Here is a 16,254-nt window from a genome sequence, read left to right on the forward strand (position 1 = left end):
GGGTGGTGGGGATCCTTAATTTGGCTGGAGGGTGGGAACCGGAATGATAGTGCTGAAGATGAGGTAGTTGGTTTACAAACAGAGGCAATGTGTAGTGATACTCCGAGCAAGGAAAAGCTGATGATAGTACAAAATTGCAGTCAACAGGATGAGTTGAAAAGTAAAAGGCAGACAAAAATCGGAAAGGGTGAATACAGTTATATCTGAATGCATGCAGTGTACGGAATAAGCATGATGAACTTGCAGCACAATTACAGATTGGCGAGTATGATGTTGTAAGCATCACTGAATCATGGCTGAAAGAAGATTCAGTCTTACCTCAGTGGTTGGTAAGTTGATGGAGAAGATCCTGAGAGGATTTGTGAACATTTGGAGAGGTATAATATGATTAGGAATAGTCTGCATGGCTTTGTGAAAGGCAGGTTATGCCTTACCAGCCTGATTGAATTTTTTGAGGATGTGACTAAACACATTGATGAAGGTAGAGCCGTAGATGAGAGTATATGGATTTCAGCAACGGATTTGATAAGGTACCCCATGCAAGGCTTATTAAGGAAGTAAGGAGGCTTGGGATCCAAGGGGATATTGCTTTGTGGATCCAGAACTGGTTTGCCCACAGAAGGCAAAGAGTGATTGTAGATGGGTCATATTCTGCATGGAGGCTGGTCACCAGTGGTGTGCCTCAGGGATCTGTTCTGGGACTCCTACTCTGTGATTTTTAAAAATGACCTGGATGAGGAAGTGGAGGGATGGGTTAGTAAATTTGCTCCTGACACAGAGGTTAGGGGTATTGTGGATAGTATGGAGGGCTGTCAGAGGTTACATCGGGACATCAATAGGATGAAAAACTGGGCTGAGATGGAGTTCAACCCAGATTTTTGTGAGGTAGTTCATTTTGGTAGGTCAAATATGATGGCAGAATATGGCATTAATGGTAAGACTCTTGGCAGTGTGGAGGATCAGAGGGATCTTGGGGTCCGAATCCATAGGACACTCAAAGCTGCTACACAGGTTGACTCTGGTTAAGAAGGCATAAGAAGGCCTTCATCAAGTTTAGGAGCTGAGAGGTAATGTTGCAGCTATATAGGACCCAACTTGGAGTACTGTTCTCAATTCTGGTCGCCTCACTATAGGAAGGATGTGGAAACCATAGAAAGGGTGCAGAGGAGATTTACAAGGATGTTTCCTGGATTGGGGAGCGTGCCTTATGAGAATAGGTTGAGTGAACTCAGCCTTTTCTCCTTGGAGCGACAGAGGATGAGAGGTGACCTGATAGAGGTGTATAAGATGATGAGAGGCACTGACTGTGTGGATAGTCAAAGGCTTTTCCCCAGGGCTGAAATGGCTAGCACGAGAGGGCATAGTTTTAAGGTGCTTGGAAGCAGGTACAGAGGAGATGTCAGGGGTAAGTTTTTTTTTTACACAGCGGTGAGTGCATGGAATGGGCAGCCGGCGGCAGTGGTAGAGACGGAAACGATAGGGTCTTTTAAAAGACTCCTGGATGGCTACATGGAGCTTAGAAAAATAGAGGGCTATGGGTAAGGCCTAGGTAGTTCTAAGGTAGGGACAAATTCGGCACAGCTTTGTGGACCGAAGGGCCTGTATTGTGCTGTATGTTTTCTATGTTTCTGTGTTTCTATGTTAAGATTATAACTGGGAGCTTAATGTCCAAGGGTACACATTGTATCAAAAGGACAGGCAGGAAAGCAAAGGGGTGGTGTGGCTCTGTTGGTAAAAAAAAATGAAATTAGATCATTAGAAAGAGGTGACATAGGGTCAGAAAATGTTGAATCGTTGTGGATAGAGCTAAGTAACTGCAAGGACAAAAAGACCCTGATGGGAGTTGTATACAGACCCCCAAACAGTAGTAGGAATGTGGTCTACAAGTTACAATGGGAGATAGAAAGGCCAATGTTACAATAGTCATGAGGTATTCCAACATGAAGGTAGATTGGGAAAATCATGTTGGTACAGGATTCCAAGAGGGAGGAATTTCTAGAATGACTACGAGATGGCTTTTTAGATCAGCTTATGGTTGAGCCCACTACAGAATCAGCTATTCTGGATTGGGTGTTGTGCAATGAACCAGAAATGATTAGAGAGCTTAAGGTAAAAGAACCCTTAGGGGTAAGTGATCATAAAATGACTGAATTAACTTTGATATTTGAGAAGGAGAAGCTAAAGTCAGGTGTATCAGTATTACAGTGGAGTGAAGAGAATTAGAGAGGAGCTGGCCAGAATTGACTGGAAAAGAACACTGGCAGGAATGACGGCCCAGGAGCTATGGCTGGACTTTCCTGGAATTAATTAAGAAGGCACAGGATATATACATCCCAAAGTGGAAGAAGTATTTCTGAAGGCTAAATGATACAACCATGACTAACAAGGGATGTCAAAACCAACATAAAAGCATACAATAGGGCAAAAATTAATGGAATATTAGGGGGTTGGGAAGATTTTAAATATTAACAGAAGGCAACTAAAAAGTCATTCAGAACATAAAGATAGAACATAAGAAAGTAAGCTATTCAATAATATTAAAGAGGATAACAAAAGTTTCTTCAGATACATAAAATGTAAAAGAGAGGCAAAAGTGGATATCAGACCACTGGAAAACAATGCTGGAAAGGTAGTAATGGGGGACAAGGAAATGGCAGACAAACTGAATCAATATTTTATATCAGTCTTCACTATGGAAGACATGAGCAGTTTGGTGGAAGTTTGAGAGTGTCAGGGGGCATGAAGTGTGTGAAGTTACCATTACTAGAGAGAAGGTTCTTGGGAAACTGAAAGGTCTGAAGGTAGGTAAGTCACCTGGACCAGATGGTGTACACCCAGGGTCCTGAAAGAAGTGGCTGAGAGGGTGTGGAGGCATTAGTAATGATCTTTCAAGAATCACTGGATTCTGGAATGGTTCCAGAAGACCGGAAAATTGCAAATGTCACTCTATTCTTCAAGAAGGGAGAGAGGCGGAAGAAAGGAAATTATAGGCCAGTTAGTCTGACCCCTGTGGTTGGGAAGATGTTGGAGTCGATTGTTAAGGTTATGGTTTCAAGTACTTAGAGGCACGTGATAAGCCACAGTCAAGATGATTTCCTTAAGGGAAAATCTTGCATGACAAATCTGTTGGAATTCTTTGAAGAAATAGCAAGCAGGACAGACAAAGGAGAATCTACTGAAGTTATGTACTTGGATTTTCAGAAGGCCTTTGACAAGCTGGCACACATGAGGCTGCTTAACAAGCTATGAACTCATGGTACTACAGGTAAGATTCAAGCATGGGTAAAGCAGTGGCTGATGGCAAGGAGTGGGAATAAAGGGAGCCTTTTCTGGTTGACTGTCGGTAACTAATGGTATTCCAGAGGGGTCTGTATTGGGACTGATCTTTTTTCGTTATATGTCAATGATTTGGATGATGGAATTGATGACTTTGTTGCAAAGTTTGCAGATGATAAGAAGATAGGTGGAGGGGCAGATAGTTTTGCAGAAATAGGGAGGCTACAGAGGACTTTAGATAGATTAGGAGAATAGGCAAAGAAATGGCAGCTGGAACACAGTCTTGGAAAATGTATGGGCATCACTTTAGTAGAAGGTGAAACATATAGAAAATAGGTGCAGGAGTAGGCCATTCGGCCCTTCGAGCCTGCACCGCCATTTATTATGATCAAGGCTGATCATCCAACTCAGAACCCCGCCCCAGCCTTCCCTCCATACCCCCTGACCCCCGTAGCCACAAGGGCCATATCTAACTCCCTCTTAAACATAGCCAATGAACTGGCCTCAACAGTTTGCTGTGGCAGAGAATTCCACAGATTCACCACTCTCTGTGTGAAGAAGTTTTTCCTAATCTCGGTCCTAAAAGGCTTCCCCTCTATCCTCAAACTGTGACCCCTCGTTCTGGACTTCCCCAACATCGGGAACAATCTTCCTGCATCTAGCCTGTCCAATCCCTTTAGGATCTTATACGTTTCAATCAGATCCCCCCTCAATCTTCTAAATTCCAACGAGTACAAGCCCAGTTCATCTAGTCTTTCTTCATATGAAAGTCCTGCCATCCCAGGAATCAATCTGGTGAACCTTCTTTGTACTCCCTCTATGGCAAAGATGTCTTTCCTCAGATTAGGGGACCAAAGCTGCACACAAAATACAAAAATCTGAGTTGCAAAGGGATTTGGGAGTCCTTATGCAGGATTCCCTAATGGTTAATTTGCAGGTCCAGTCTGTGGTGAGGAAAGCCAGTGTGATTTTAGCATTCATTTCAAGAGTACAGAGTACTAGACTATAAAGGCAAGGATATAATGTTGAGACTTTATAAAGCACTGGTATGGCCTCCCTTGGAGTATTGTTAGCAGTTTTGGGCCCCTTATCTTAGAAAGGATGTGCTGAAACTGGACAGGATTCAAAAGGGGTTCATAAAAATATTTCCAGGATTAAATGGCTTGTCATATGAAGAGCATTTGATGGCTCTGGACATGTATACACTGAAATTTAGAAGAATGAGAGGAGACCTAATTGAAATCTATTGTATGGAGAAAGGCCTTGATACAGTGGATGTGGAGAGGATGTTTCCTATGGTGGGAGAGTCTAAGACCAGAGGACACAGTCTCAAAATAGAGGGGTGTCCTTTTAGAATGGAGATGAGGAAGAATTTCTTTAGCTAGAGAGAAGTGAATCTGTGAAATTTGTTGCCACAAGCAGCTGTGGAAGCCAAGTCTTTACGTATATTCAAGACAGAGGTTGATAGATTTTTGATTGATCAGGGCATGAAGGAATATGGGAGGAAGGCAGGAGAATGGAACGGAGAGGAAAAGTGGATCAGCCATGCTGAAATGGCGGAGCAGACTTCACATGCCAAATGGCTTAATCCTGCCCCTCTAATTTATGGTCTCATGCCATCTTTTTGAGGCATTGTTTTTTGAAGGTGTCCTGGATGCTGGGAAGGCTAGTGCCCATGATAGAACTACAACTTCCTGCTGCATTTTCTGATCCTGTGCAGTGGCCCCTCCACACCAAACAGTGATGCAACCAGTTAGACTGTTCTCTGTAGAAATCGGCGAGTGTCTTCAGTGACATACTCACATACTCTCCTCAAACTCACAATGAAATACAGCTGCTGTCGTGCTTTCTTTATAATTGTATCAATATGTTTGGCCCAGGATAGATGTTCAGGGATGTTGACACCCAGGAAATTGAAGTTCTTCACCCTTTCCACATCTGATCCCTCTATGAGGACTGGTGTGTGCTCCCTCAACTTACCCTTCCTGAAGTCCACAATCAATTCTTTGGTCTTACTGACGTTGAGTGAAAGGTTGTATTGAGACACCATTCAACCAGCTGATCTATCTCACTGCAGTCCCCCTCCTAATCACCGTCTGAAATTGTGCCAACAATAGTTGTGTCACCGGCAAATTTATAGATGGCATTTGAACTGTGCCTAGCCACACTGTTGTGGTTTTGGGAAGGACAGAGCAGTGAGCTAAGCACACATCTCTGAGGTGCACTAGTGTTGATTATCAGTGAGGTGGGATGTTATTTCCGATCCGTACAGACTGTGGTCTTCCAGTTAGAAAGTCAGGGATCCAGTTTCAGAGGAAGGTACAGAGGCTCAGGTCTTGAAGCATGTTGATTAGAACTAAGCATATGATTGTGTTGAATGCTGATCTGTAATGCACCCTTTCTATGGCTTCCACATCCTTCCTGTGGTGAGGCAACCAGAATTGAGCACAGTACTCCAAGTGGGGTCTGACCAGGGTCCTATATAGCTGTATAAGAATACAGCATAAAGCAGCAAGTAAAATCAAAACTCCAGCCCAGACATTCTCTCTTCTCCCTTCGGGCAAAAGATGCAAAGATACCTCTCAGCTCCTAAATTCAATTCCACGATTGATGAAGGCCAATCCACCGTATGCCTTCTTAACCACAGTCAGCCTGCGCAGCAGCTTTGAGTGTCCTATGGACTTGGACCCCAAGATCCCTCTGATCTTCCACACTGCCAAGAGTCTTACCATTAATACTATAGTCTGTCATCATATTTGACCTACTAAAATGAACCACCTCACAATTATCTGGGATGAACTCCATCTGCCACTTCTCAGCCCAGTTTTGCATCCTATCAATGTCCCGCTGTAATCCCTGACAGTCCTCCACACTATCCACAACACCCCCAACCTTTGTGTCATGGAGGCACAGGGTCTACTTCTGACTTCATTCCCACATTAAGCAGCGGCTCTCACTTCCTTCAGAGCCCCAATCCTTACCAATTTTAATTGATGCACCATAGAAAGCATCTGGATGTCTCATGGTTTTGTACAGCAACTGCCTTGGATGTGACAACAAAACAACTGCAGAGAGTTGTGGACACAGCTCAGATCGTAACATAAACCACCCTCTCCTCCATGGACTCTGTCTGCATTCTTATTGCCTGATAGACAAGAATACAGCATAAAGCAGCAAGTAAAATCAAAACTCCAGCCCGGATATTCTCTCTTCTCCCCTCAGGCAAAAGATGCAAAAGCTTGAAAGCACGTACCAACAGGCTCAAGAACATCATTAATCCTGCTGTTGAATGGCTCCCCAGTACAAGAGATGGACTCTTGACCTCAGAAACTACTTCATTCTGATCTTGTACCTTATTGTTTACCTGCACTGCACCTTCTCTATAGCTATTACACTGCATTCTAAAGTTGTCTTTACCTTGTTCTACCTCAATGCACTGAGTACTGATTTGATTCATATAATAATATGCATGGATCAAATCACTACTCAGTGCATTGCCATTGCCAAAACCAACTTCCAACAGACACATTTCTATGACAACAAGCCTTAGGCGACTAAAATGTTATAACTGGTCAATCTCACTGTATGCTTCCGAAACATGGACTATAACACCAGAACGCCAGAGAAACTTAGAAGCAACAGAACTGTGGTTTCTTGGAAGAATGCTGAAAGTATCACACAGAGATAGGGTAACTAATGAGACAGTACTCCAACGTGCCCATACAAAAAGATCTTTAATGAGAACATTAAATGAGAGGAAACTTAAATTCCTGGGCCATGTCATCAGAAAGGGAGAAATAGAATACCTGACATTACAAGGCTGTATACCTGGGAAACGCGGAAGAGGAAGGCGAAGAAGAAAATATATGGACACTGTGAAAGAACTAACTGATCTAAGTGTGCGAGATATCACTGATGCTGCATGGGATCGTTCGATGTGGAAAGCCATGATCGCCCAAGTGTGTAACGTGCAAAGCACATGAAGAAGAAGAATATGCAAGACAAATTTTTCACTGTATCTCAATATGGATGAGAATAATAAATTATTTCCAATACCACAGGCTTGCATTAGCAGAAGGCAGAAAATAAGTGAGATTTGAAAAGCTGATAGGCTTACCCGAGTCCAATCACTTGTCCTATGAATTTACCAAAGGCAACGAACATCGCACGAGTCAGGGACACCAGGCCTCGCAGTTCTTTTGGTGCACTTTCCCCGAGATACATACTGTGAACGTTGAGGCCAATACCTTCAAACAGACATGAAGACATGAACTGACAAAAGACGGCCCTTGCTGCACTGTCAATTTTACAAAGCATTCAAATGCAATCATCGTGTGAGTATTGCCCACCCTCTTCTTGTCCCACTTACTCATTCCAATTCAGTCTTGAAATACAGTGATCACCAGTAACACGTCACACTGAGTGTCTAAGACTTAACACAAACACCACAATGTAGGGATCTGTCCAACAACAGCCTCAATAAGAAGGGGGCAAAAGAAAGAAAACTCTGTTTTTTTCTGGTCACCAGACCCAACCAGTTCCCCTCCACCACCACTCTCTTTGGCCTAGTGGAACTTGTCCTCACGCTCAATAATTTCTCCTTTGGCTCCTCCTACTCGCATGGGTCCCAGCTATGCCTGCCTGTTTGTCGGCTACGTGGAACAGTCTATGTTCCAAGTCTGCACTGGCGTCCATCCTGCGCATTTCCTACACCCATGCTGAAATTATCAACTTCATCCACTTTGCCTCCAACTTCCACCCTGCCCTCAAATTTACCTGGTCCATTTCTGATACCTCCCTCCCCATTCTCGATCTCACTGTCTCTATTTCCAGACACAGCTTCTCCACTGATGTCTATTATAAACCCACAGACTCTCACAGCTACCTGGACTATACCTCTTCCCAACCTGTTACTTGTAAAAACGCCATCCCCATCTCGCAGTTCCTCTGTCTCCACTACATCTGCTCTCAGGATGAGGCTTTTCATTCTGGAATGAAGGTGATGTCTTCCTCTTTCAAAGAAAGCGGCTTCCCTTCCTCCACCATCAACGCTGCCCTCAATTGCATTTCTTCCATTCCACGTGTGTCTGCTCTTACCCCATCCTCCCACCACCCTACTAGGGTTAGGGTTCCTCTTGTCCTCACCACCACCCCACCAGCCTCCACATCCAGCACATAACTCTCCGAAACTTCCGCCATTTCCAATGGGAGCCCACCACCAAGCACATCTTCCCCACACTCACTTTCTGCTTTCTGCAGGATCGCTCCCTAAGCAACTCCCTTGTCCATTGTCCTTCCCTATGGACTCGGACCCCAAGATCTCACTGGTCCTCCACAGTGCCAAGAGTCTTACCATTAATATTATATTCTGTCTTCATATTTGACCTACCAAAATGAACCACCTCACACTTATCTGGGTTGAACTCCATCTGCCACTTCTGAGTTCAGTTCTGCATCCTATCGATGTCCCGCTGTAACCTCTGACAACCGTCCAGACTATCCACAACACCCCCAACCTTTGTGTCATCAGCAAATTTACTAACCCACCCTTCTACTTCTTCATCCAGTGCGTGCAACTAGAGGAGGTAGCAGAGGTACAAAATGAATAGTTTGCTTCAGTAATCACCAGTGGCAATCATAGGGATGAGTTACAGCAGACTGAAATGCTTAAGTCTATAGATATTAAGAAAGAGGAGGTGCTGGAGCCTTTGAAAGGTACAAGTTATACAAATTGCCAGGACTGGACGAGATATATATACCCCAGGCTATTGTGGGAAGCGAGGAATCACAAAGAGGAGGGGTCCCAGAACAGATCCCTGTAGAACACCAGGGGTCACCGACGTCCATGCAGACTACGAACCATCCACAACCACCCTTTGCCTTCTGTGGGCAAGCCAATTCTGGATCCATAAAGCAATGTCTCCTTGGATCAAATGCCTCATTACTTCCTGATGGAGCCTTGCATGGGTAATCTTATCAAATGCCTTACCAAAATCCATATACACTACATCCACTGCTCTACCTTCATCAATGTGTTTTGCTACATCCTCAAAGAATTCAATCAGGTTTGTAAGGCACAACCTGCCCTTGACAAAGCCACGCTGACTATCCCTAATCAGACTACGTCTCTCCAAATGCTCATAAATCCCGCCTCTCAGGATCTACTCCAACAACTTGCCCACCACTGAAGTAAGACTCATTGTCTAAAATTTCTTGGGTTATCTTGTTCCCAAGGGAACAACCTTCCAATCCTCTGACACTTCTCTTGTCCCTTTTGATCATCGCCAGAGGCTCAGCAATCTCCTCCATCACTTCCCACAGTAGCCTGGGGTATATCTCGCCAGTCCTGGCAATTTTGTATAACTTAATACCTTTCAAAGGCTCTAGCACATCCTCTTTCTTAATGTCTATAGACTTAAGCATTTCAGCCCACTGTAACTCATCCCTATGGTTGCCACTGAATACTGAAGCAAACTATTCATCATATACCTCTGCTACCTCCTTCAGCTCCATGCACATGACCCCTTCTGGCTCTGCTAATTTCATTCTTAAGCTCTAGCCTTATAATCTTCTAGATCTCTATCATGACCTAGTTTATTGAACCTTTCATAAGCTTTTCTTTTCTTCTCAACTAGATTTACAACAGCCTTTGTACACCACGGTTCCTGTACCCTACCATCCTTTCCATGCCTTATTGAACTCCACGCAAATATCCTCTGAACATCTGCCACATTTCTTCCATGCATTTCTGAGAACATCTGTTCCCAATTTATGCTTCCATGCCTGATAGCTTCATATTTCCCCTTACTCCAATTAAACGCTTTCCTAACTTGTCTGTTCCTATCCCTCTCCAATGCTATGGTAAAGGAGATAGAATTGTGATCACTATCTCCAAAATGCTCTCCCACTGCGTGATCTGACACCTGACCAGATTCATTTCCCGATACCATATCAAGTACAGCCTCTCCTCTTGTAAGCTTATCTACATATTGTGTCAAGAAACCTTCCTGAACACACCTAACAAACTCCACCCCATCTAAACCCATTACTCTAGGGAGATGCCAATCAATATTTGGGAAATTAAAATCTCCCACAACAACCCTGGTTATTACTCATTTTCAGAATCTGTCTCCCTATCTGCTCCTCGATGTCCCTGTTACTTTTGGGTCGTCTATAAAAAAAACACCCAGTAGAGCTATTGACTCCTTCCTGTTTCTAACTTCCACCTACAGAAACTCAGTAGAAATCTCTCCATGACTTCCTCCTTTTCTGCAGCCGTGAAATTATCTCTGATCAACAGTGCAACACCCCCACCTCTTTTGTCTCCCTCCCTGTCCTTTCTGAAACATCTAAATCAGGAGTAGGCAACCAACTGCCTGCGGGCCAGATCCAGCCCGCGAAGGTATTTTGACCGGCCCGCGAGCGATTTTCCCTTATTCTGAGTGTTTCACGCGACCACACTGATGGACATGCATGGCGTCTTGGTTCCCTTTTGTTCCAAACCAAAAACTAGTATATACGACTGACAGGAAGGCAGATTACCTTATTAATATGCATTAGATACTCTCCGTGCACGCGTAGGTTTTCAGATGGGATCGTTCAAATTTGTAAACAGAAACAGCATCACTGTGTTTTAACAAGAAATCCACACTAAATATCCAGATATTTACATGTGCTACAATACTTGTTGAATAACTCGCGTTTCAAAATAAAATCAGGAAAAAATTCCAATGACAATGAATGCAAAACGCAGGAAGGTAGACGCTGAGTGCTGAAAAAGCAGGGAAAATGAAGGAAATACCCGTGCCAGCTACAAAGTCTCAAAACGTATTGCAGAAAAGATAAAGCCTTTTACAAATGGAGAGTTTGTCAAAGAACGTTTACTGGCAGTGGTGGATATTGTTTGTCCTGAAAAGAAATCTTTATTTGCATCTAACAGCCTTCCAGCAAGAACGATCACACGGCGAGTTGAAGAAATGTCAGCAGATGTTAAAAGTTGTTTAAGGGATGCCTGCAACGAATTGTGCTTGTCAAGAGTACAGTCTTGAGAAACACTGCTCAACTTGCAGTGTTAGTGCAAGAAGTGACCTCAACTTTTCAAAGTTTTCAACAGTTTATTCAATTAATTCCTACGAAGGACACGGTTACTGGAGCAGACATTTTTGAAGCTTTGCTGAAAATGATGTCGGAAATGAAACTTAATGTGTCGAAGGTAATTGGCATCACAACTGATGGGGCACCAGCAATGGTGGGACAGAAAAACTAAACTGAGTTCTTTGATTACTAATTGGCATCCTTCCTTAAGCGCAAATGATTTTCTAGAATGTGTTATTCATTAATTTGAGGCAAAACATAACTATATGTATTTAAATGGATAATTCCCATATTTAAAGTTTTTATGGCATTTATCTGGCCCACCATCCGCTCATGAATACGCAACCCGGCCACAGAGCCAAAAAGGTTGCCGACCCCGATCTAAAGCCTGGCACTCTAAGTAACCATTCCTGCCCCTGAGCCATCCAAGTCTCTGTAATGGCCACAACATCATAGCTCCAAGTACTGATCCACGCTCTAAACTCACCCCCTTGCTTATGCTACTCCTTGCATTAAAATAGACACATCTCAAACCATCTGGTTGAGTACTTCTTTGCTCTATCATCTGCCTATCCTTCCTCATAAACAAGCTGTCACTACTTGTGTGCCAACTGACAAATCTTCTGCTTCTTCACTTCGGTTCCCACCCCTTGCAAATCTAGTTTAAACCCTCCCCAATAGTGTTAGCAAACCTCCCTCCTAGGATATTGGTTTCTCTCCAGTTCAGGTGCAACCCGTCCCACTTGTACAGGTCTCCCCTTCCCCAGAAAAGGTTCCAGTGATCCAAGAACTTGAAAGCCTGCCCCATACACCATCTCCTCAGTCACTCATTCATCTGTGCTATCTTCCTGTTCTGACCTTCACTAACTCGTGGCAGCAGGAGTAATCCGCCTTCACTAACTCGTGGCAGCAGGAGTAATCCGCCTTCACTAACTCGTGGCAGCAGGAGTAATCCGCCTTCACTAACTCGTGGCAGCAGGAGTAATCCGCCTTCACTAACTCGTGGCAGCAGGAGTAATCCGCCTTCACTAACTCGTGGCAGCAGGAGTAATCCGCCTTCACTAACTCGTGGCAGCAGGAGTAATCCGCCTTCCCTAGCTCGTGGCAGCAGGAGTAATCCGCCTTCACTAACTCGTGGCAGCAGGAGTAATCCGCCTTCACTAACTCGTGGCAGCAGGAGTAATCCGCCTTCACTAACTCGTGGCAGCAGGAGTAATCCGCCTTCACTAACTCGTGGCAGCAGGAGTAATCCGCCTTCACTAGCTCGTGGCAGCAGGAGTAATCCGCCTTCACTAACTCGTGGCAGCAGGAGTAATCCACCTTCACTAGCTCGGGCAGCAGGAGTAATCCGCCTTCACTAGCTCGTGGGAGCAGGAGTAATCCGCCTTCACTAACTCGTGGCAGCAGGAGTAATCCGCCTTCACTAACTCGTGGCAGCAGGAGTAATCCGCCTTCACTAGCTCGTGGCAGCAGGAGTAATCCGCCTTCACTAACTCGTGGCAGCAGGAGTAATCCGCCTTCACTAACTCGTGGCACCAGGAGTAATCCGCCTTCACTAACTCGTGGCAGCAGGAGTAATCCGCCTTCACTAACTCGTGGCAGCAGGAGTAATCCGCCTTCCCTAGCTCGTGGCAGCAGGAGTAATCCGCCTTCACTAACTCGTGGCAGCAGGAGTAATCCGCCTTCACTAACTCGTGGCAGCAGGAGTAATCCGCCTTCACTAACTCGTGGCAGCAGGAGTAATCCGCCTTCACTAACTCGTGGCAGCAGGAGTAATCCGCCTTCACTAGCTCGTGGCAGCAGGAGTAATCCGCCTTCACTAACTCGTGGCAGCAGGAGTAATCCACCTTCACTAGCTCGGGCAGCAGGAGTAATCCGCCTTCACTAGCTCGTGGGAGCAGGAGTAATCCGCCTTCACTAACTCGTGGCAGCAGGAGTAATCCGCCTTCACTAACTCGTGGCAGCAGGAGTAATCCGCCTTCACTAGCTCGTGGCAGCAGGAGTAATCCGCCTTCACTAGCTCGTGGCAGCAGGAGTAATCCGCCTTCACTAACTCGTGGCACCAGGAGTAATCCGCCTTCACTAGCTCGTGGCACGGGGAGTAATCCGGAGATGACCATCTTGGAGGTCCAGCTCTTCAGCCCCCTTCCTAACTCGCTAAACTTACCGCGCAGGACCTCTACCCCTCTCCTGCCTATGTCATTGGTACCAACATGTACCACGACCTCTGGCTGTTCACCCTCCCTTTCAACAATATTCTGCAACCGCTCAGAGACATCTTGGACCCTAGTACCCGGGAGGCAACACACTATCTTGGTGTCTCTTTTGCTGCCGCAGAATCTTCTAGCTGTCCCCCTAACTATTGGGTCCCCTATGACTATTGCTCCGCCTGACTTCACCCTACACTTCTGAGGCTCAGAGCCAACCACAGCGCTATTGGTCTGGCTGCTGCTGCCTTGCCCAGATAGGTCATCCCCCACAGCAGTATCCAAAGGGGTCACCTGTTGCTGAGGGGAATGGTCACAGGGGGACCCTGTACAGACTTCCTTCTCCCTTTACTTCTCTCGATGTTCACCAGCTGTTCCCTGAATTCTGCACTTTGGGTGTAACCACCTGCTCAAAAGTCTTATCTATCAATTCTCTGCCTCCCAGGTGATCCCAAGTTCATCCAGCTCCAGCTCCTTAATGTGGTCTTTCATGAGCTGGAGTTGGCTGCACTTACTGCAGGTGTAGTCATCAGGGAGACTATCAGGTTCCATGAATTCCCACATCCTACGGAAGGAGCATTCCAGTGTCATATCTGCCATCCTGCCTGCACTGTACTATGGGCAAGCAAGACCAAATCCTCTAACCTGTGTCTTTGGCCTCAGCCTCTTCTCATTGAAGCCTCTTGAGTCAAAGGCTGATGCTCCTACTCTCACCGCTGGCCTGCTCCCAACAATGGCCCCGCTTGCTCCTTCCGTACTTCTATTTAATTCACAGGGCTCTGCTCCCAATGCTGATTGGACCTCCGGAATGTCAGAACGCCCATGAGACTCTTCTTTTATACTAGCTTCGCTGACCTGCGAGTAAACTCTTCAAACTGCTCTACTCAGAGCTCTGGAATATTGGTGAGACCCGAAGTAGATTGGGAGACTGCTTCACAGACACCTACGCTCTGTCCACCAGAGAAAGCAGGATCTCCCAGTGGCCACCCATTTTAATTCCACTTCCCATTCTGATATGTCCATCCATGGCCTCCTCCACTGTCGTGATGAGGCCACACTTAGGTGGGAGGAACAACACCTTATATTCCATTTGGGTAGCCTCCAACCCGATGGCATTCTCGTTCACCATGTCCATCCCTTCTTCCTCTCTCACCTTATGTCCTTGCCCGCTCATCACCTCCCTCTGATGCTTCATGCTTTCTTTCTTCCATGGCCTTCTGTCTCTTTCACCTATCACCTTCCCAGCTCTTTATTTCATTCCTCCCCCTTCAGGCTTCACCCATCACCTGGTGCTTCTCTCTCCCCTCCCCAACATTTTAAACCTACTCCTCAGATTTTTTTCTCCAGTCCTGTTGAGGGGTTTTGGCCCAAACCGTTAACTGTACTCTTTTCCATAGACGCTGCCTGGCCTGCTGAATTCCTCCAGCACTTTGTGTGTGTTGCTCGGATTTCCAGCATCTGCAGGTTTTCATCCATACTACTCCACAAACAATAAATGCATCAATAACTTTCAGAAGAATGTTGTCTTCTGGAACACACCCAACATTAAAACCACCCTTATCATATCCAGCATTATAGCTGTTTGATATCACAACCTCATTTTTACACTGGGCATTACAACCCTCAACAACACACCCAGTGCAAACTCACTCGATACAACATCAGAAATAAAAAAAAAACTCGATACCTAACTGACAGAAACACCATCAGCGACACATCCAAAATCATAGGCAGAAGGATTACATCAAATGTTTGCAGGCAACTGTAGCAAGCCTAGAGTTACAGTAATCAGTAATAGATAGATCGTTAGTTATCCTGGACATTACCTCCCAGAATTGCTATCATTGAAAACACATCCAGCAATATATCCATCAATATCCTACACATCAGATCAACTCTGTAATACTTAGAACATTATAGCCATAAGTAACCCAGTTGATATTCCAGGGATAAGTAACACACCGAACATCACAAACAGCGGTAACACAAAGTGATCAAGTCAAGTCGCTTTTTATTGTCAATTCGACCATAAACTGCAGGTACAGTACACAGTAAAACGAAACAACGTTCCTCCAAGACCCTGGTGCTACATGCAACAACACAAAACTACACTAGACTACAGACCTACACAGGAGTACATAAAGTGCACAAAACAGTGCAGGGCAGTACAATAAACAATAAACAAGACAATAGGCACAGTAGAGGACAAATTACAATATAATAATAAATGATGTAGATGTCAGTCCAGGCTCTGGGTATTGAGGAGTCTGATGAAACTGTTACACAGTCTGGTCGTGAGAGCCCGAATACTTCAGTGCATTTTGCCAGATGGCAGGAGGGAGAAGAGTTTGTATGAGGGGTGCGTGGGGTCCTTCACAATGCTGTTTGCTTTACGGGTGCAGCGTGTGGCGTAAATGTCTCTAATGGCGGGACGAGAGACCCCGATGATCTTCTCAGCTGACCTCACTATCCGCTGCAGGGTCTTGCGATCGGAGATCAATAACCTACCCAGTATTATATCCATTAGGAACACGCCCGGCATTATAGCTAACCGGGACCGGCCGAACATTGTCACCTGGAATAAACAATACCGCATTGTAGCCTTCGGTAACCTATGCAGCGTTGGCTTCATAGTAACACACTCAACGTTACTGACATCAGAAGTACGACGTACATC

At 45.2% G+C, this 16,254-nt stretch overlaps 1 protein-coding gene across 1 annotated transcript in view; it reads right to left on the bottom strand.

Moving 5' to 3' along the window:
* The window catches only part of LOC134337032 (solute carrier family 2, facilitated glucose transporter member 11-like), a 52,872-nt gene that overhangs the window by 24,318 nt on the left and 12,300 nt on the right, over nt 1–16,254 (bottom strand). Inside the window, exon 5 of the mRNA XM_063031798.1 lies at nt 7,394–7,523. Coding sequence (XP_062887868.1) covers nt 7,394–7,523 — 130 coding nt within the window. The remainder of the gene's footprint in view (nt 1–7,393; nt 7,524–16,254) is intronic.

Source organism: Mobula hypostoma, chromosome 23, assembly GCF_963921235.1.
Source record: "Mobula hypostoma chromosome 23, sMobHyp1.1, whole genome shotgun sequence".
NCBI classification, from domain to species: Eukaryota; Metazoa; Chordata; class Chondrichthyes; order Myliobatiformes; family Myliobatidae; genus Mobula; species Mobula hypostoma.